This window comes from Microcaecilia unicolor, chromosome 9 (genome assembly GCF_901765095.1).
Source record: "Microcaecilia unicolor chromosome 9, aMicUni1.1, whole genome shotgun sequence".
Classification (NCBI taxonomy): domain Eukaryota; kingdom Metazoa; phylum Chordata; class Amphibia; order Gymnophiona; family Siphonopidae; genus Microcaecilia; species Microcaecilia unicolor.
The window spans coordinates 8,932,160-8,952,223 of NC_044039.1; the positions used below are offsets into that span (position 1 = coordinate 8,932,160).

Consider the following 20,064-nt stretch of genomic DNA (forward strand, 5'->3'; position numbering starts at 1 on the left):
TCGTGAAAAAACAGGGTCCAGAAAAAGTGCCCTAAATTCTAGCTACAAACGCATACTTTTTTTCCATTATAGGCGAAAGGCGCCTATCTCTCCTCGGCCGATAACCACGCCCCAGTTCCACCTTCGCCACGCCTCCGACACGCCCCCGTCAACTTTGTACGCTTCCGCGATGGAGTGCAGTTGAAAACGTCCAAAATCGGCTTTCCATTATACCGATTTATTCATTTTTGTGAGATAAACGTCTATCTCCCGATTTGGGTCGAAATCTAGGCGTTTTTCTCTTTCAATTATAAGGTGGATAGTATACTACTTACAATGTCAACACAATATGCGATAAACCTTTTTAATAGACAGCATAGGGTGTAAACAAAGATAGATAAGACAGAGTAACAGGAGTTAAAGAATAAAGGGTCTAATTGAAAGAAAGTTGCACATGGGGACAGAAAGGTGATCGTAGGAGTGGATAAACATGTCTGCTATAGGATGTACAGGAAGCCAGGTTTCACAAGCAATTTACTGATATATATGGCTCTTATATAGGTAAAACAACGCTCTGAAAATTGTCCATCGCATATGTGGGTTAAACTATGCACATTTTTATATTTTCAAAAAGTATTTTTCTTGTTTCTTTTCTTTCTTACTTGATGGGGGGAAAAAAGTATCTACGGGAAAAGGAAGCGCAAATCTCTGCGGCTACTCTTTGCTTTGACAAATTGGAAAAGGAAAATTTACAACATCATAGCATCTTAGACTGGACCCAAGAAAAGTATCCATGTCTTTAAAATCAAGTGTAAAGTATTGGCAGCAGTGAGTTTTTTCTAACCAAAAAGGGTGCCTGTACTCAAACGCCAGGCCACCCTTCAGGGACGGGGTGATCACTGAGGGACCCACCCCACAATAGCCAGGCCTCCTGCAACCTGTCACAAGGTAGAATTGGTGTGAAGAGCCTGAGCTCTTTCATTAAAACTTGGGGTCCATGGGTCAATTTTAGCAGATAATGGAAAAGGTGCCGGTACTCAGTTTAGCAAAGGCCACCAGTATGATAAAGACTTCAATCAGAGCAAGCAGCCCCTCCCCATACAGCCCGCCCTGGGCTCCATCTCAAGAGCTAAGAGGAAGAAGGTGTTGGGTTCAGAGAAGAGAAGGGGAGGGTGTGCGAGAAGAGAAGACTCTTATCCTGACAACGCTCCTTTCTTGCAGCATCGCCTCAAAAGCCAGTGAGAGATCCAGTGGTGGGAGGTGAGGGAAACCTGGTAAGTATAGCTTGTGGCGCCCTCCTGCCTTGCTTACCTGGTTTACTGGAGCAGGCTCGCCCTGCAGAACGACCGGCTCGCAAGATGTTAAAAAATTTAACAACCGGCTCTTGTGAGCGGTGCGAGCCGGCTCCAGCACACCACTGCCCCCAAGTACCCCCTCAAAAAAAAAAGCCCTGATTGGCGGTATGAATGAAGGTTAACATCATAGGAGCCAACTTTTCAAAATTATTGGGGGTGCTCAACACCCACAGCACCCACAGAGTCGGCTCCTGTGGTTAACATTATTGAATTAAAAACTTGCGCAAACCTTCAGGTATTCGCTGTGAGCAGACCGGACAACTTCGTAATCAGCCAAGAGAGATCAAATCCTGACAGAGAAGTGTAAGGCAGCAATTTGCTCCAGGGTTGACACATTTCCACAGTCAGACAGATCTTGTAGGAAGTGACATTACATTTTCCATAATTTTAACTCACAAAAGACAAAAACATAGTCAAAATCCTTATCGGTCTGTGTTTGCTACAAAGATTCTTTTTTTTTTTTTTTGTCAAAGTAAAATAACACACACAATTTTACAAACACACGGTATATTTTAGGTCTAAAGTAGAAGGCAGTTTCTAAACCAATCCACAGCATGAATTAAATGCAAACACACAGGACCGAAGGGCTATTGTGCTTTGTCACAGCTTTGTTAAACCTACTATAAACACACATTGAACAGACCGAAGTACAAAGAACACACTTTCATTAAAAAAAACGGTAACTGATTTTGAAAACAAGGAATATTGTTGTTAAAAATTATGATTAAGCGCTTGCAGCGTTAGCCGCAAGAATCGTTAAGTGGGCGAGAAAACAAGCTCACCGCACAGTAAAATAATAAAATCACTTAACAGGTACAGTTTTAACAGCGGACAGTCCAGTCACAAGACAGAGGATTTTGCAAACGCTGGAGCATTCATACACGTTTCTCCAGAAGAAATCCCATAGCTCATTTCACTGTAGTTGCAGTACGTACGTTCTGTATGGCATAAAACAGGAACAAATCTAATCCGTGTACATTAGTTATCGTCACAGTACCCTCGTGGTATAACTTATTTTGGAAATTGTAATGTTCTTTTACAGCAACTGTCCATTGTTCAGACCCTTCGTTGTCGAACTATCTGCGATTCTATCCCAGGTTAACCTTGAATTGTTTTCCACCACAGCATACCGTGCTCTGTGAACATACTGCTGGTAGGTGAAGGAACAAAGTACCTTAAAAGGCTGATTCTTATTCTGATCTGTACCTCGGTGTTTCACTGGACAGCTTCTGCAGAAAGTCTGTTTTCGTAGAGACTCAGTGCATGGTGCACAAACTCATATTGCTCGCTCGTTTGAACCATTCCACCCCTGTATAAAGAAAGCACATCGACATTCTTTGGAAGGCTTGCAAAAGAATGTTCAATTTCGTTTCTTGCACATGTCTTGCCGTCATAAACGGTAAAGGCAACCACAAAATGATACCGGTGAAAAGGTATTTTTAAATTATTTTTTTTATTTGGACATCATAACAGATTCTATTCATAAAACTACACAAAAAATATCCTCTTTGGCTTTTTACGGCTGGCATCGAGGTGGTTGCGGTTGCTTGGGTTTTCCTTTGTCGGAGTAAGTGGAACCGATGTTTCAGCCACCGTGCTGTGGCTTTCTTCAGGGAGATCTGTGAAGTCGTCTGAATTTTGTCTTTATATAGTGAGTTCTCAAAGCTGATTGGTTGGGGTTGCGGGTGGGCAGTTTCCTCAGGAAGGCAGAAAATGTTTTGTGGGGAAGTCGGTTGGTTCCAAATTTGGATTTTGTGACCAATGAACTTTCCCGTCAAAATCCAAATTTGTAACCAACCAAGGGGTCCTTTTATTAATGTGCGCTGAAAAATGGCCGGTGGTAGCGTAGGCGTGTGTTTTAGATGTGCGCAGATCCATTTTTCAAGCGCACAGTTGACTGAAAATGGACGTGCAAAATGAAAATTGACGCGCATCCATCTTGGGTCTGAGACCTTACCGGCAGCCGTTGACTTAGCAGTAAGGTCTCACGCGTTAACCGGGCGGTAATGGTCTACATGTGTCAAATGCCTTTTACCGCCTGGTACTGCTGCGCAACAGAAAATAAAAGTTATTTTCTGGCGCACATAGTGGATACGTGCCAAAAATAAAATTACCACCCGGACCACGCAGTAGCCACGCGGAAACTCGGAAGTTAACTGGCTTAGTAAAATGGCCCCAAAATTTCTTGTCTCAAGTTCTTGCCAAAATCTTCTTTTCTGAGGATATCCCACCAATCAGCTTTGAGAACCCAAACTAAAGACCTCACAGCACCCCCTGAAGAAAGCCACAGGACAATGGCTGAAATGTCAGTTCCACATAGGACCAGATTCTATATATCATACCCATAAATTTGGCACCAAAATAGAATAAGCCTGCATTTCCACACAGTTTATGGATTATGCCAAGTGCCGGTCTGCATGACTATATTTAGTCGTGGTCAATTACGCCAAGTAAATCCTGGTGTAAATCCTGACACATAAATTAGGTATGGAGCAGGTGTATTCTATAAGAACACGCGTAGATTTTAGAAACGAACATGACCCGCCCATAACCATGCCCACATTTCAACCACGTGACTTATAATTTACGTGCACCACATTACAGAATACGCCTTGCAAGTAGTGCGCGTAAATTCTAATTAATGCCAATTGCTGTTGATAATTGGCTGTTAACATCCAATTATTAGTGCTGATTAGCTTCTTAACTAATTAAGTTACGCGCATTGTTATGGAATACGCTTCCCAGTGCAGGTGGTGGAAACAAGGACAGTATCTGAATTCCTGGGTAGAAAAGAAATAAAAATTTGAGTGGGAGAAGGAAAAAACATGATCATTCTACCACTCAAAACGTTTATGTTCAATCTACTTGGGATCTCTGAGGGAAAAGAAGGGACTGTAGAGCTCAGTAGGTCACATGGGCAGATTGGAAAGGCCGTAAAGTCTTTATTTGCTGTCGTATTTATGTTTTGTTCCTGTTATCTGCATATCTAGATTCCGCAAAATCCTCAAATCATTCCTATTCAAACAAACCCTCACAAAGAACAACCATATCTCAAACAATTAATTATTACCTGAATTGGTTATAACTCTATTTACCATTAACTTTCTCTTTGCTTCATGTACAATTTCTCACTCATAATAGATTTTCTAAATGTTAATATCCATAGCTATCCCAGTATGTTTATGATACTGTTATTGTAAAATTGGATTCTTACAACAAATTACTTTCTTATGCATTATTCTTTGTTATGTATCTTATACCGTTTATTGTAATCCACATTGAACTCAAACTTGTTTGGGATAATGTGGGATATAAATGTCACAAATAAATAAATATCTAGTTACCTGTCTTTGTTTTTGTTAATTGCTTTTCAGCAGGTCCTAATGATTGGAATAGCTAATGTCCAATTTTTTCTTTTGTTTTAATCTAATGTTATCATTCTATGTTGAGATCTGTTGGGTGACATGACACCTGCCATGATTGAATAGAGCACGAATAATGCAGTTACTTGAAAAGGACATAAAAATGTCATTTAAAAGGTAAATTCAGCATTGCCATTTATACTCTTTCTTTGGAGAAGGTTCCCCTCGACTACGATGTGTAACAGTCATTATTAAGAACTGAGTTGTCAACCCTCTGTCTGCATCACTTCATCATCAACCTACGTTCTCTTTATGCCATTACATATCTCTAGACTCCTTCTATGACCTTCTTTAGTCATCACTGTCTACCTGTCTGCCTTGCCCACATCAACCTTAGGACAAAAAAAATTACATTAGCAGGTGCTGGCAATCTAAGTGCCCTACTTGTGCCTTCCAGTTCAATCTTGCTTGCTTCAAGTTACAACAGGCCGTTTCAAGGCTCAAATGCCTTGGATCTAGATTTAGATTTACGAGTCCTTTTCCAAATTCAGTCTCAAGAGGGGCAATTCTAGAAATTGGTGCCTCAGTCTAGGTGCCCAATGTCACATCCGTAGCACCGATTCTACAATGGCATCTTGGCGTCACAGTTTCGTTATAGAATACTAGCATAAGTTGGCATTGCCCCCCCCCCCCATGTTCAGCCACATCCTCTTATGCCATATCAATGGCAGGCACTAGTTGGCACGCCAAGTGATGTGTGTAACTAGGAAATATGCCCATGGCCCGCCCATGCTCTGCCTACGTGTATACCCCTCTTGCAGTTAGGTCCTACCTTATAGAATAACTCCTAGTGCACATGAGTAACTAATTCTCAATTAATGGCACCTTTGACACACATGGGCGGTGCCTATCTCTAGGCACCAGCTTATATTATTGCCGTAGAGATATGTTACAAGCAAGCGTACAGATTATTTTCCTGCCCAACAGGTTTCCGATATAAGGGTCCTATTTACTAAGCATTTTCTCCATAAACATAGCACAAAACAAGGCTTTTAGGAAGCAGTATTCAGCCAGCAGGGATCCACGTTTATTTATATACTATTAAAAAAGGCCCGTTTCTGACACAAATGAAACGGGCGCTAGCAAGGTTTTCCTCGGAGTGTGTATCTTTGAGAGAGTGTATGTAAGAGTGACTGTGTGTGAGAGAGAGAGAGAGAGTGAATGTGCAAGTGTGTGTGTGTGTGAGAATGAGAGTGTGTGCAAGTGCGTATGTGAGACACAGTGTGAGAGAGAGAGTGTGTTTCACACAGATACAGTGTGTGCGAGAGAGAGAGTGTGTGTGAGACACTGACTCTCTGTGAGACTGAGTGTATGAGACCAAGAGAGTGAGTGAGTGACTGTGTGACACATAGAGAGTGAATGTGATACAGTGTGAGACAGAGTGTGTGAGAGACCGTGTGCGAGAGTGAGAAAGAGAAAGACATTGACTGTGAGAGAGAGTGTGTGTGACAGAGATACCTCCCTCCCTCCCTCTCTCTGGTGTCAGGCCCCCCCCCCCCCTCTCTCTGGTGCGTTACTGTGCAGGACGCTGAGCTCTGGCTGTGCTTCAAGGAATTGACCAATCCTATTTAATAGAATGCACCTCCAACATTCTGAAGCCGAGAAACCTCGTGTGGTTGGTCACTTCTGCTTGTGACGAACCCGGAAGTAGGTGATGTCAATTCAGGAGATGGATACAGAGAGCAGGAATGCCTCAGCCATGCAGTCAGCTTCAGAATGTTGGAGGTGCCTTTTATTATATAGGAAAGGAACTGACCAATCCTATTAATAGAATGCACCTCCAACATTCTGAAGCCGAGAAACCTCGTGTGGTTGGTCACTTCTGCTTGTGACGAACCCGGAAGTACGTGATGTCAATTCAGGAGATGGATACAGAGAGCAGGAATGCCTCGGCCATGCAGTCAGCTTCAGAATGTTGGAGGTGCCTTTTATTATATAGGAAAGGAACTGACCAATCCTATTTAATAGAATGCACCTCCAACATTCTGAAGCCGAGAAACCTCGTGTGGTTGGTCACTTCTGCTTGTGACGAACCCGGAAGTAGGTGATGTCAATTCAGGAGATGGATACAGAGAGCAGGAATGCCTCGGCCATGCAGTCAGCTTCAGAATGTTGGAGGTGCCTTTTATTATATAGGAAAGGAACTGACCAATCCTATTTAATAGAATGCACCTCCAACATTCTGAAGCCGAGAAACCTCGTGTGGTTGGTCACTTCTGCTTGTGACAAACCCGGAAGTAGGTGATGTCAATTCAGGAGATGGATACAGAGAGCAGGAATGCCTCGGCCATGCAGTCAGCTTCAGAATGTAGGAGGTGCCTTTTATTATATAGGAAAGGAACTGACCAATCCTATTTAACAGAATGCACCTCCAACATTCTGAAGCCGAGAAACCTCGTGTGGTTGGTCACTTCTGCTTGTGACAAACCCGGAAGTAGGTGATGTCAATTCAGGAGATGGATACAGAGAGCAGGAATGCCTCGGCCATGCAGTCAGCTTCAGAATGTTGGAGGTGCCTTTTATTATATAGGAAAGGAACTGACCAATCCTATTTAATAGAATGCACCTCCAACATTCTGAAGCCGAGAAACCTCGTGTGGTTGGTCACTTCTGCTTGTGACAAACCCGGAAGTAGGTGATGTCAATTCAGGAGATGGATACAGAGAGCAGGAATGCCTCGGCCATGCAGTCAGCTTCAGAATGTTGGAGGTGCCTTTTATTATATAGGAAAGGAACTGACCAATCCTATTTAACAGAATGCACCTCCAACATTCTGAAGCCGAGAAACCTCGTGTGGTTGGTCACTTCTGCTTGTGACGAACCCGGAAGTAGGTGATGTCAATTCAGGAGATGGATACAGAGAGCAGGAATGCCTCAGCCATGCAGTCGGCTTCAGAATGTTGAAGGTGCATTTTATTATATAGGATGGTGTCTCTAGCGGTAGCGCATGCTAATTTTTAGCATGTGCTAAAATCGCTAGCACGCCTATAGTGCGGCTTAGTAAACAGGGCCCTAAGTGACCATAAAGGGCAGTAAGGGATGAATGAGTTTGTTAAATATTGCAGATGTCCTGCATAAAGAACTTTGTGGGTTAAAGTTAACAACTTAAATTGCATTTGAAATTTACACGGTAACCAATGTGCTTCTTTTGGAAGTGATGAGATCCTATCAGAACGCTTAGCACCCATGGCAACCCTAATAGCTACATTTTGGATGGACTGCCATCTATTAAATCATGCATTGTGGTAGGCCATTAAAGAGAGCATTAACGTAGTGTAGTCTATTCATTATTAATGCATACACAAGTTTGTGCCTTGAAAACCTATCCAACATAGATCTAAAAGTTCTGATCAGATGTAATGCCCCAAAGCACTTATGGGATATTAAAGTGACTCAAAGGATTGCTGGATATCTAAGGTGACTCCTCATATTTTTAAGGTGTGAACAAGCAGTGCGATGCCAGTTTGACCGCAGTTACCATTTTACACTTGATCTGTTGCACATTAGCGAGAAAGCTTTGCAATAGAGATAGACATTTGACACTGAACTTTCATTTGCTACCAAGAGCCATAGATTTGGCAGCAAAGCTTAAATCTGATGGAAACCTGGGCCTCAGAATCCAAACTAAAACTAAATAAAGAAAAAAAACTAAATTCGTGGTCATCAAATCGACTACAACAGTTTCACAACTGACAGCACTTCATTCCCCATTGACAATAACCTGAAAATCCTAGGAATAATTATAGACAAACATTTAACATTTATGATTCTCAAGTTTCCTCAGTAATCACAAAATCTTTCAGGTCTCTTTGGAAACTGAAAAGGATCAGATCCTATTTCTCATCAGAAACATTCAGATTATTGGTACAATCATTAACATTATCCTATTTGGACTACTGTGATGCTATATATTCTGGCTGTAAGGAGAACCTGTTGAAAAAACTCCAACCAGCTCAAAACACTGCAGCCAGGTTCATATATAAAATCTCTCATTTTGAAAGTGCCTCCCCTTTATTTTATTTTATTTATTTATTTGTAGCATTTGTATCCCACATTTTCCCACCCATTTGCAGGCTCAATGTGGCTTACATTTGCCGTTATGGCGATTGCCATTTCCGGACTTGAGATATGCACATGATTTTGCAATCAAGTGCGTACATACATGGTAGAAGAATGCATTGTGTGCTTGCGTACTTGTTAACACGTGGTTTTGCAATCAAGTGCGTATGTATGTGGTAGAAGAATACATTGTGGTCTTGTGTAGGTGTCGGCTTTATGTAGTTGCTCAGATGATGGTATTATGGTGAGAGTAATAGTGTTGGGCAGTGGTTATGTCGTTTCGGTCTTATTCTTCGTTGTTGTTGTTGTTTAGAAGTTAGGATGATTGTTTGTTGTATGCTTTTTTGAATAGGTCCGTTTTCAGTAGTTTACGAAAGATGGTTAGATCTTGCGTTGTCTTTATGGTCTTCAGGAGTGCGTTCCATAGCTGTGTGCAAATGTAGAAGCTGGTTGCGTAGGTGGACTTATATTTTAATCCTTTGCAGTTGGGGTAATGGAGGTTGAGGAATGTATGGGCTGATCTTTTAGCATTCCTAGCAGGTAGGTCTATGAGGTTTGACATGTAGGCCGGAGCTTCTCCATGTATAATTTTATGGACCATGGTGCATACTTTGAACGCAATTCGTTCCTTTAGTGGAAGCCAGTGTACTTTCTCTCTTAGCGATTTGGCGCTTTCGTATTTTGCTTTCCCGAATATAAGTCTGGCTGCCGTATTTGGGCTGTCTGAAGCTTCTTAATGACTTGTTCTTTACAACCCGCGTATATTACGTTGCAGTAGTCTAGGTGGCTTAACACCATTGACTGTACTAGGCTGCAGAATGTGTCTCTTGGGAAGTAGGGTTTGATTCGTTTAAGTTTCCACATGGCGTAGAACATTTTCTTTGTTGTATTTTTCACATGGTCTTCTAGTGTAAGGTTTCGATCAATCGTTACTCCCCGGATTTTCAAACTATCGGAGACCGTAAGAGTGTAGTCTGGGGTGTATATAGTGTTGTTTTTTGTTTGAGTTGTATTGTGAGGATAGGATGAGACACTGTGTCTTTTCCGCCCATGAATTCATTATTTGGAGGCTATGTTGGATTTCTTTTGCAATTTCTGTTAGGTCATGCTTGAACGGGATGTATATCATGATATCATCTGCATAAATATACGGATTAAGACCTTGGTTGGATAGCGATTTAGCTAGAGGTGTCATCATTAGGTTGAATAAGGTTGGTGAATAAGCTACAGTGGCTTCCCATCAAAGCGAGAATCACCTTGAAATTTTGCACCTTTATCTTTCAAATCTTAAATGGCAGACTATATGGGACCATTAATAAACGTACCTCAAAGAAACACTAAATATGAGGCAAGAAACTATCTCAGACTACACCTCCCAAACTGCAAAAAAGTGATCTACAAAACTGTCCACTCTGCAGACTTCACTTACTTAGGAACCAAATGGTGGAACTCCTTCCCACCCAAAATAAGAAGTATCCAGGAATATACTAGATTCCGCAAAATCCTCAAATCATTCCTATTCAAACAAACCCTCACAAAGAACAACCATATCTCAAACAATTAATTATTACCTGAATTGATCATTACTCTGTTTACCATTAACTTTCTCTTTGCTTCATGTACAATTTCTCATTCATAATAGATTTTCTAAATGTTAAACTTCCATAGTTATCCCAGTGTGTTTATGATACTGTATTGTAAAATTGGATTCTTATAACAAATTACTTTCTTATGCATTATTCTTTGTTATGTATCCTATACTGTTTATTGTAAGCCACATTGAACTCAAACTTGTTTGGGATAATCTGGGATATAAATGTCACAAATAAATAAATAAAATAATTTAGACGATTTCACTCTCCCTATTTATTTTGTGGTCTAAGAAAGAGAAAGATTGTATATAATCCATTTATCTAGTTGAGATTTGTTTTCTTCTAATATTGTATTAATGTACAGTCATCTCTCTATTACTGTTTGCAAGTGACCCTTGTAAAATGAAAAATTATAAATAAATGATTAAATAATTTAGACGATGAAAAATCTTTTTGTCCTGTCTTTTGAGTAGAGGAGTAGCCTAGTGGTTACTGCAGTGGACTTTGATCCTGGGGAACTGAGTTTGATTCCCACTGCAGCTCCTTGTGACTCTGGGCAAGTCACTTAACCCTCCATTGCCCCTGGTACAAAATAAGTACCTGAATATATGTAAACCGCTTTGAATGTAGTTGCAAAAACCACAGAAAAACGGTATATCAAGTCCCATTTCCCTTTCCTACTTTCCCTTATGACATCACAATATCAGAAGTGAGCCAAGTATCGGGCAATCAAGCCATTGTGACATCACTGATGAGGTTGGCTCTTATTGGTGGAATGAATGGAGGAGTAGCCTAGTGGTTAGTGCAGCGAACTCTGATTCTGGAGAACTGGGTTCAATTCCCACTGCAGCTCCTTGTGACTCTGGGCAAGTCACTTAACCCTCCATTGCCCCTGGTACAAAATAAGTACCTGAATATATGTAAACCGCTTTGAATGTAGTTGCAAAAACCTCAGAAAGGCGGTATATCAAGTCCCATTTCCCTTTCCTCTTTCCTTCCACAGGTTTGTGAATTTGTCATGTATATTTCTTAGAGTATCTTATTTAAGTTTTTTTTTAATTAATCAATGGAAAAGGTACATTAAAAAAGGCTTCCGTCAGCTGGTACTAACTCTGTTTGCCATAGACTCCTTATCAGCCCTACTAAATGGAGACTTTATATATTAGCGTGTATATGGCATTCGAACTCAAATACCTGCAACAGGCTGGCTGTGAAGAATGCTGCCAGCAGGGTATTAAGTGCAACATATTTCATGCTTTTTGTTCTCCTAATGTTGAAAAGGTTCACACCCTGTGTGACTATTAGATCACAGAACAGAGAGCAGCTTTTCCTGCCTATTACTCTAACTGCTTGCAATGCATCCTGTCTAACCCATGAGCACAGGAAAATAATATACCACAATGATTCATTACAGAACAAAGAATGGTACTTTGACTTATTAAAAATCAACTTTTCTGTTTTTTTTTTTTTGAAGACACTGTGATGTTGGGCACTTTGCATTGCCAAAAATGCAGACGGCATAAGACACTGAGGGGTCCTTTTACTAAGGTGTGTGGAAAAATGGCCTGCACTAGCGTAGGCGCCTGTTTTGAACACGCGCAGATCCATTTTTCAGTGTGCCTGTCATGCTCCTCACCGCGTCCTCGGCGGCCCCTGCCTGCTGCGCGACTTCCCCCGGCAACACGAGTCCTCCCGCCTCGGCAGCAGCGGCGGTTTCCTCCAGAAGCGCAAGACTCCCCTCCATTTTGATCCGCCCATGTCCTCGGCTCTGCCATCCATCTTCCCGGTGCTTCGCCCTGCGGTCCACCCTCTGCATTGCTGAGGATTGGCCAACCCTGACATTCGGGCTACTGGTCTCCTCCCTCTGTTGATCCCCAGCCTATTGGCTGTCTTGGATTCCCTTCTCTCTCTCTCTCATTGGCCCTTGTCTGTCTCCTTGTTATCTCCTGTCCTATGGCAGCTTCCCTTCTCTGCTGGTTTCTGCTGAGGTCAGACGCCAGCACTATTTTCCTTTGCCTCTGTGTTTCGGCTTCTACCTTGGTAGGTGTTACTAACTCTGTAGTCTGCTTCTTATCTACTTGTCCCTCCTTACTGACTTTTGCCTGTACCTGGATTACTCTTCTGTCTGCTGCCTGCCTACTGACTTTGCCTGGAGTGAAATCTTGTTTTTGGCTTCTCCATCTTCTGTGTAGGCCTTGCCTTTTTTTTTTTTTTTTTTAGAGAGGGACAAGTTCACGCTGTTGATGCATTCGTTAAAAATTGATTACAGTAATTCAGTATTTAGGGTTGCCTGCGCTTACTTTAAAGCGCTTAAAGACTTTACAGAATGTGGCCATCATGTTAATCATAAGAAAAGAGAAATACGTCATGTGACACCTCCGTGTCAGGAGTTGCATTGGCTAATAGTTGAGGCACGGATCCATTCAAAGGTACTAGGCCTACTACTACTACTACTATTTAGCATTTCTATAGCGCCACAAGGCGTACGCAGCGCTGCACAAACATAGAAGAAAGACAGTCCCTGCTCAAAGAGCTTACAATCTAATAGACAAAAAAATAAAGTAAGCAAATCAAATCAATTAATGTGTACAGGAAGGAGGAGAGGAGGGTAGGTGGAGGCGAGTGGTTACAAGTGGTTACGAGTCAAAAGCAATGTTAAAGAGGTGGGCTTTCAGTCTAGATTTAGATTTAGGCCTCATTTATAAATGTTATTACAGAGGTCTTCCTCATTATTTGGCTGGTCTGGTGAGGTCCTACTGTCCGGCTAGAGTGTTTCATTCTTTACAACACCATCTTCTTCTGCTTCCAATGTTGGATACATTTAGTATCCACTGGAAAACAAGCAGGTCCAAAATTATGGAAAAAAAAAGTGTTCTGAAATGCATGCAGAGCAGAGACGTACCAAGGGGGGGGGGGGGCAGTGGGGGCGGTCTGCCCCGGGTGCACGCCGCTGGGAGGGTGCTGCGCGCCGATCAGCTTTGTTCGTTTCCATGCTCCCTCTGCCCCGGAACAGGAAGTAACCTGTTCCGGGGCAGAGGGAGCATGGAAACGAACGAAGCTGACCGGCGCGCGGCACCCCCCCCAGCGGTGTGCACCCCGGGGTGGGGGTTCTTTTGCCGGGGTGGAGGGGTGTCTTTTCGCCGGGGGGGTCGCGCTGCACCGGGGGGCGCTGCACCCGGGGGGGCGGGGCTCATCGGCGATCCGCCCCGGGTGTCAACCCCCCCTAGGAACGCCACTGATGCAGAGACAAATTATCTATGCTTTGGAAGACTCTTTAAAGTGCTGACTTTGTTTGAATTTTTGGAGAATAAGGAATTGCTTTATTAGTTTTCTGGGTGGGTAACTTTTTACATTGTTCTGTATTTTTTTCATATATTTTATTTTGCAATTTTTTATGTAAACTGCTTTGCTACAATTGTGATTGTGTTTTTTTATTTCGTATTTCTTTTTGGTTGTTATTTTCTTTTTTTTCTTTTTTTTTTGCATTCAGGGGTCCTTTTACCTTGCTGCAGGAAAAAGAGTCCTGGGTTAGCTGCACGAGTTGTTTTTCCTGCACACCAGCGCCCTTTTTACCGCAGCGGGTAAAGAGCCTCCAGACAAACATGGCCACGCGATAAGAGAACTCTTACTGCGTGGCCATGTGGTAGGGAGCCCTTACCGCCACCCACAGTAACCAGGTAGTGCGTGGCGATGCCCAGTTACCACCGGGTTACCAGCACACACAAGCCATTTCAAGGAGTTTTCTTTTTCCCCCAGAAATGGCATGCACTCGGACAGAACTACCGCCGGCGGCCACGTTGGGCCACTGGTGGTCCTGATTTACATAAGTAAATAAGTATTGCCATACCGGGACAGACCGAAGGTCCATCAAGGCCAGTGTCCTGTTTCCAACAGTGGCCAATCCAGGTCACAAATACCTGGCAGAAACCCAAAGAGTGGCAACATTCCATGTAGAACCCCAAAGAGTAGCAAGATTCTAGAATTCTAAAGAATAACAAGATTCCATGCAGAATTTCAAAGTGTAGCAACATTCCATGTAGAACCCCAAAGAGTAGCAAGATTCCATTCAGAATCCCAAGTACATAAGTGTTGCCATACTGGGACAGACCAAAGGTCCATCAAGCCCAGCATCCTGTTTCCAACAGTAGCCAATCCAGGTCACAAATACCTGACAAGGTCCCAAAAAGGGACCCATGTTGGCCTTACCAATAGCATGCATTAAAATGTTTTAGTGCACAGTACTGGCAAAAAACACACAATAAACCCTGGCAGACAGCCCCGCTACCAAAACTTAAAAAAAAAAAGAAGCCATCCTCTGGCTTTCTCTTCATCCTTTTAACTTTACTGGCTGTCACGCACCTATCCGAAAACCTGCTCCCCTTAAACTCCAGGACTTTGCATGAGGGAGATGGGGTCAAACCCAGGCACTTTCTTCATGAAGTTTAGGGCATGGGTTTAATTGGTGGGGCTGAATTACATTTCAAAAGACGGCACATCTCTAAAATCCTACAGGACAGAAAATAAATTACTTGCAGTGGATGTAATATATTGATTACTAGTAAAAAAAAAAGGCCCGTTTCTGTTTTAAAGGAAATGGGCGCTAGCAAGGTTTTTTGTGTTTTGTTTTTAACCATACAGAGTGTGTCTGTGTTTGTGAGACAGAGAGGTACAGAGAGTGTGTGTGTGTGGAAGTGGTTTCCATGACCCCCTCCTTCCCTTGCTTTCCTTATGTCTGTGTTGCAGGCCCCGCCCCTCTTGGGTCCTACTTGAAGACAGGGATTATTGTATTTAGCGATGGTGCCCTCCCTGCTTACCTTTCTTCGGTGTTTGTGTGCGTTAGCCAGCACAGCGTTAACTGTGGAGGGAGGGCGTTCATCGCGTGCGGGTTTTTTCTTGTATTTTTGTCACGAACGCCAGCTGAATTGAGAAGGGAGTGTGTTCAGCGCTTCTCTGACGGCAGGGAGGCTTTTCAGCGCTTCACTGGCGGCACCGGTGTTCCGAGGGGGGGGGGGTTGTTTTCAGCGCTTCACTCACTGCTTCTTTTTTCCGCTTTTGTTTTGTTTTCTTGTCATCCGTGGGAAGGTGAGCTGAGCGGTATGCGGTTTGAGCTGGAGGGGGAGGGGTAGGGGTTGGGTGATGCGCGTTGGGGGAGGGGTAGGGCTTGGGTGATGCGCCGAGGGGGGGGGGGGCGGCAGTGAGAGCTGGTTCGTAGGCAGGGGGAGGAGTAGACTTCTCCTACTCCTCCCCCTGCAGTGACTTCAGCTGAGGCTTCGGAGACCCAAGTTACGGACACAGGCAGCCAGGTTTTAGAACGTTGGAGGTGAGAATTATTACATAGGAAAAGTATTTCAGAACAAGAAGTCATCTCATCTGATTTTAGAACCTTGCAGTGAAAGACCAGGAAAATTCCAGAATACAAACCCACCTATCAACTCGCAGCTGGCAGACAATGCTTAAAACATCGACAACACCTTCAGTCTTCAATTGATGGCAGCCAATAGTGGTAGCAATAAAACAGCCTGTTCGTCCTATCCCAGCACTGGAAATTTGAAGACATAAAAGAGAAGTGAGCCATCCCAACATTCACAAATGGATACCTTTACAAATGGAATGTTTTACTATATTTTAATGGTCAACAGAGGTAGTGATTGTACAAAGGCTGCCATTAAGACGTGCTATTTTACCACTAACTCATGCTATTTTACTACAGCTCCTGTTTTATGCATCGAGACCTATCCCCCAATACTCAGCCAGCGGCGGACAGCGGTTTTTGAAACGATGATCGTCGCTGGCTAAATTATCCCCCGATATTCAGTGCCAGGTCATGTCCAGGCACCGGCACTGAATATCAAGTGGAGTAGTGGCCTAGTGGTTAAAGCACCGGTCTTGTAATCCAGAGGTGGCCACTTCAAATCCCACTGCTGCTCCTTGTGATCTTGGGCAAGTCACTTAACCCTCCATTGCCTCAGATACAAACTTAGATTGTGAGCCCTCCTGGGACAGAGAAGTATCCAGAGTACCTGAATGTAACTCACCTTGAGCTACTACTGAGAAAGGTGTGAGCAAAATCCAATTAAATAAATTATATGCAGATGCTTTCTCCATCCCTAGAGGTCTCACAATCTAGATTTTTTTTTTTGTACCTGGAGCAATGGAGGGTTAAGTGACTTGCCCAAGGTCACAAAGGAGCTGCAGTGGGAATTGAACCCAAGTTGGCAGGGTCAAGAGCCACTGCAATAACCATTAGGCTACACCTCCACTCAGCCTTGGCCACCCTATTCAGGACATGGAAGTTACCTGCAGTGCACTACCACAGGTCCTCTGGAAGATGCTGCCTTCATGTCCTCTTCCACATCCAACATGAGCTGTAGAAGAGGTTGAGCACTGTCGGGAGTCTTATGGTCAGGCCAAGATGTGTACCAATAATGTTTCACGGTGCGTGACTGGCTTCCCTGCTGAATATCAGTAAAAGAGACAAAAATACGCATCTTTTATTGGCATGCCCTAATCTTGTTCTTTTTTGGTCTGATGTCTGGAATAAGCTGAAAGTGTTAGTTGGTGTCCAGGCATCATTTTTACCAAAATTTATAATCTGGAAGTCCATTTGTATTCCATTTTTTCCTATCAGATGAAGATAAATTATTTTTGTTTGACTTTCTAATATCCGTTGCATTAAAAATTAATTATTTCACATTGGAAGGACAACTCTCAAGTGAACGTCTATATCTGGTGGAACTTGATTTTGTCATACAAGAAATATGAACGGTCTATTGCTTATTCTTCATTGGGTCCTCCAGACGGATTTAAGAAATGGAAAACTTTACATCTTTTTCTTTCTCCTATTACTCAGTCGTAATCTGTTATTTGTAAAACTCAACTTTGCCAATTGTACAATGTACTCATGTAATTGTTTTTCTGTCTTGAAAAGGTTTGTTTTATATTTGAAAAAGGTCAATAAAAATAATTATTTTTTTAAAAACCTAGTCACGTTAAGCACAGGGTTAATGTTACTGCAATTCTATTCTATTTTCTTTTTCTTTTATATTCTATATGACAAAACAAATAGAACAACAACTTTACGAACTGTATTTTGAGAGCAAAATTGACGATACTTCATTAGGTTTTCTTTCCCACAGACAAGCCTTATAGGGTACATAAGTATTGCCATACTGGGAAAGACCAAAGGTCCTTCGAGCCCAGCATCCTGTTTCCAACAGTGGCCAATCCAGGTCACAAATACCCGGCAAGATCCCCAAAACGTACAAAACATTTTATACTGCTTATCCCAGAAATAGTGGATTTTCCCCAAGTCCATTTAATAATGGTCTATAGACTTTTTCCTTAGGAAGCCGTCCAAACCTTTTTTTAAACTCCGCTAAGCTAACCGCATTTACCACATTCTCTGGCAACGAATTCCAGAGTTTAATTACACGTTGAGTGAAGAAAGATTTTCTCCGATTCGTTTTAAGTTTACTACACTGTAGCTTCATCGCATGCCCCCTAGTCCTAGTATTTTTGGAAAGAGTGAACAGACGCTTCACATCTACCCGTTCAACTCCACTCATTATTTTATAGACCTCTATCATATCTCCCCTCAGCCGCCTTTTCTTTAAACATGCTCATGTTTTTGGCACATGCTAAAATTGTGGGCGTGCTAAACATTAGAGACGCCAATGCATTCCTATGGGCGTCTCTAACGTTTAGCATGCCCACAACTTTAGCATGCACTAAAAATGTGAGCACACCTTAGTAAAAGATACCCTTAGTGAATTAGGCCTACAGTTTTTTACAATTAGATAAACTAGGGATGAGCATATTAATTCATTAGTTTTTTGTGTGTGTGTTTTTTAGGTTTTTTTTTTTTTTTTAATGAAATAGTAATATGAATGAGGCAGTGTAGAAAAATAAGACCATGAGGAAAGCAAAATGAAATAAAAGGCTCCCTCCCCACCTGTTCAAAAAATAGTTGTGGCAAAATTTAAAAACTGAAGTCTCTATTCCTTCCTCTTACTTCCTCCCTGCCATCTTCTACAAAGTAGCTTGCCCCAGTTGTTTCTACCCCACTACTGTTATTTTTCAAAATGGTACCTGCCTTAGAACGGTAGGTGCCACTCTGCAAGATGTCCGATTCAAGGTCGGCACCATTTTGAAAAATAGCAGAAGCAACTGGAGATGACTCCTTCCATTTATGGACATCTGGAGACCTACAGATGGAGTGAGCCAGTTGCGTAGCCATGGGTAGGCCTGGGTGGGCTGGGGCTCGCCCACTTTAGGCTCAGGCCCACCCAAACTTTGTCCTCTCGTAGTATGGATGGCAGGGATCCCCCCCAAGCCCTGCCAGCTGAAGATCTCCTCATCGCTGAACAAACTTACATCATTGGTGACCAGCGGCAATGTCCCCGAGCCACTACTGCCAGCCTCCAGGTCCATCCATCCCCCCACTAACGCATGCTCAGTTTTCACAGATGCGCGAAACTGAGCAGTGGCAGCTTGGGGACACTGCCACCAGTTGTCCAAGACACAAGTTCATTTGGTGGGGAGGAGGTCTTTGGCTGGCAGTGCTTGGGGATCGCTGCCAACACAGGTATTTCTTTTACTTTAGAGGAAGGAGAAAATTAAATTTGAATATTTTCTTTAGTTGGGGAGGGGGCAGAGGTGAAATTTTGGGCCTGTTATGGTATAAGCCAATCATTAGAATTAAATGTGTAGCATGATGTTGTGTTGGATCAGATACATATATATACACCAATATATTTGTGCAGCTTTTAAAAATGTATATTTGACACTGCAGCAGAACTGGCTTTCATTCCAAAGCCCTCTTCCCTCTCCCTTTGGGGAACATTTAAAAGACAAAGGTACTGCTGACCTCACCTCCCCCTTTAACAAAAGACTTCTCAAGTAAGAGACTGCCTCAAGGTTAAATTGACTCTCTTCCTCTGATCAAAAAAGCCTGGCTGATCAACACAACAAATATCAAAGGTATCCAGTAGAGGCAAGGAGACAGGCAGGTGGGAAAGGTGTGAAATACAGCTACTAAAAACAAAGGACACCTGCTGGCTGCCCCAGACAAATCTTATCACAGAAATTCAAGCAGGAAAAACCCTGCACTACAATAAACCATTTGTCAGCAAAATCCAGACAGCAAGTCTTGTGATGTCATAAGACATGAGACCAAGATACCACAATGCTTTGCAAATGCCCAAGGGTCGTGTGCAAACCAGGAAACCAGGACAGAGATACACATGGCATGTCTTCCTGCAGCTTGCAAGAGTATAAAAGATAGAAGCTGTTCCAGTCAAGCAGATGCTTCCCTTCAACTGCAACACAGATTCTCTCTCTCCAGCTGCAAGCAACTCAGATCCACTCACTGCAGAAGCCCTGCTCCTGTCCTGACCATGTGCTCATCAATCAGCTGGACCACAGCATGCTTGTAACAAGGACTGTGAGTTAACCTACCTGTTACTTTGTTCTATTTTATGCACAAATTCTCTGTTTTAAGATCCTTTTAAAAACCTACCTCTCGTGTGAAATTGTATTTTAAAATAAACCTTTTTGAAGCTAAAAATACGGTCTCTTTGTGTTCTGAGTATATGGTATCTTTTATATAAACTTAATTTATTTAATCTATTGCAATTATCACCTTTGGTGATTGGTGGA

The 20,064-nt window shown here is 42.6% G+C and overlaps 1 protein-coding gene across 1 annotated transcript in view; it reads right to left on the reverse strand.

Moving 5' to 3' along the window:
* Positions 1-1,845: 1,845 nt before the first annotated feature.
* The window catches only part of PTPRR (protein tyrosine phosphatase receptor type R), a 129,755-nt gene continuing 111,536 nt past the window's right edge, over positions 1,846-20,064 (reverse strand). Inside the window, exons 12-14 of the mRNA XM_030214430.1 lie at positions 16,705-16,862; positions 15,833-15,946; positions 1,846-2,643 (exon numbers count right to left, since the gene is read on the reverse strand). Of these exons, the coding sequence (XP_030070290.1) occupies positions 2,550-2,643; positions 15,833-15,946; positions 16,705-16,862 (366 nt within the window). The 3' untranslated portion in view covers positions 1,846-2,549. The remainder of the gene's footprint in view (positions 2,644-15,832; positions 15,947-16,704; positions 16,863-20,064) is intronic.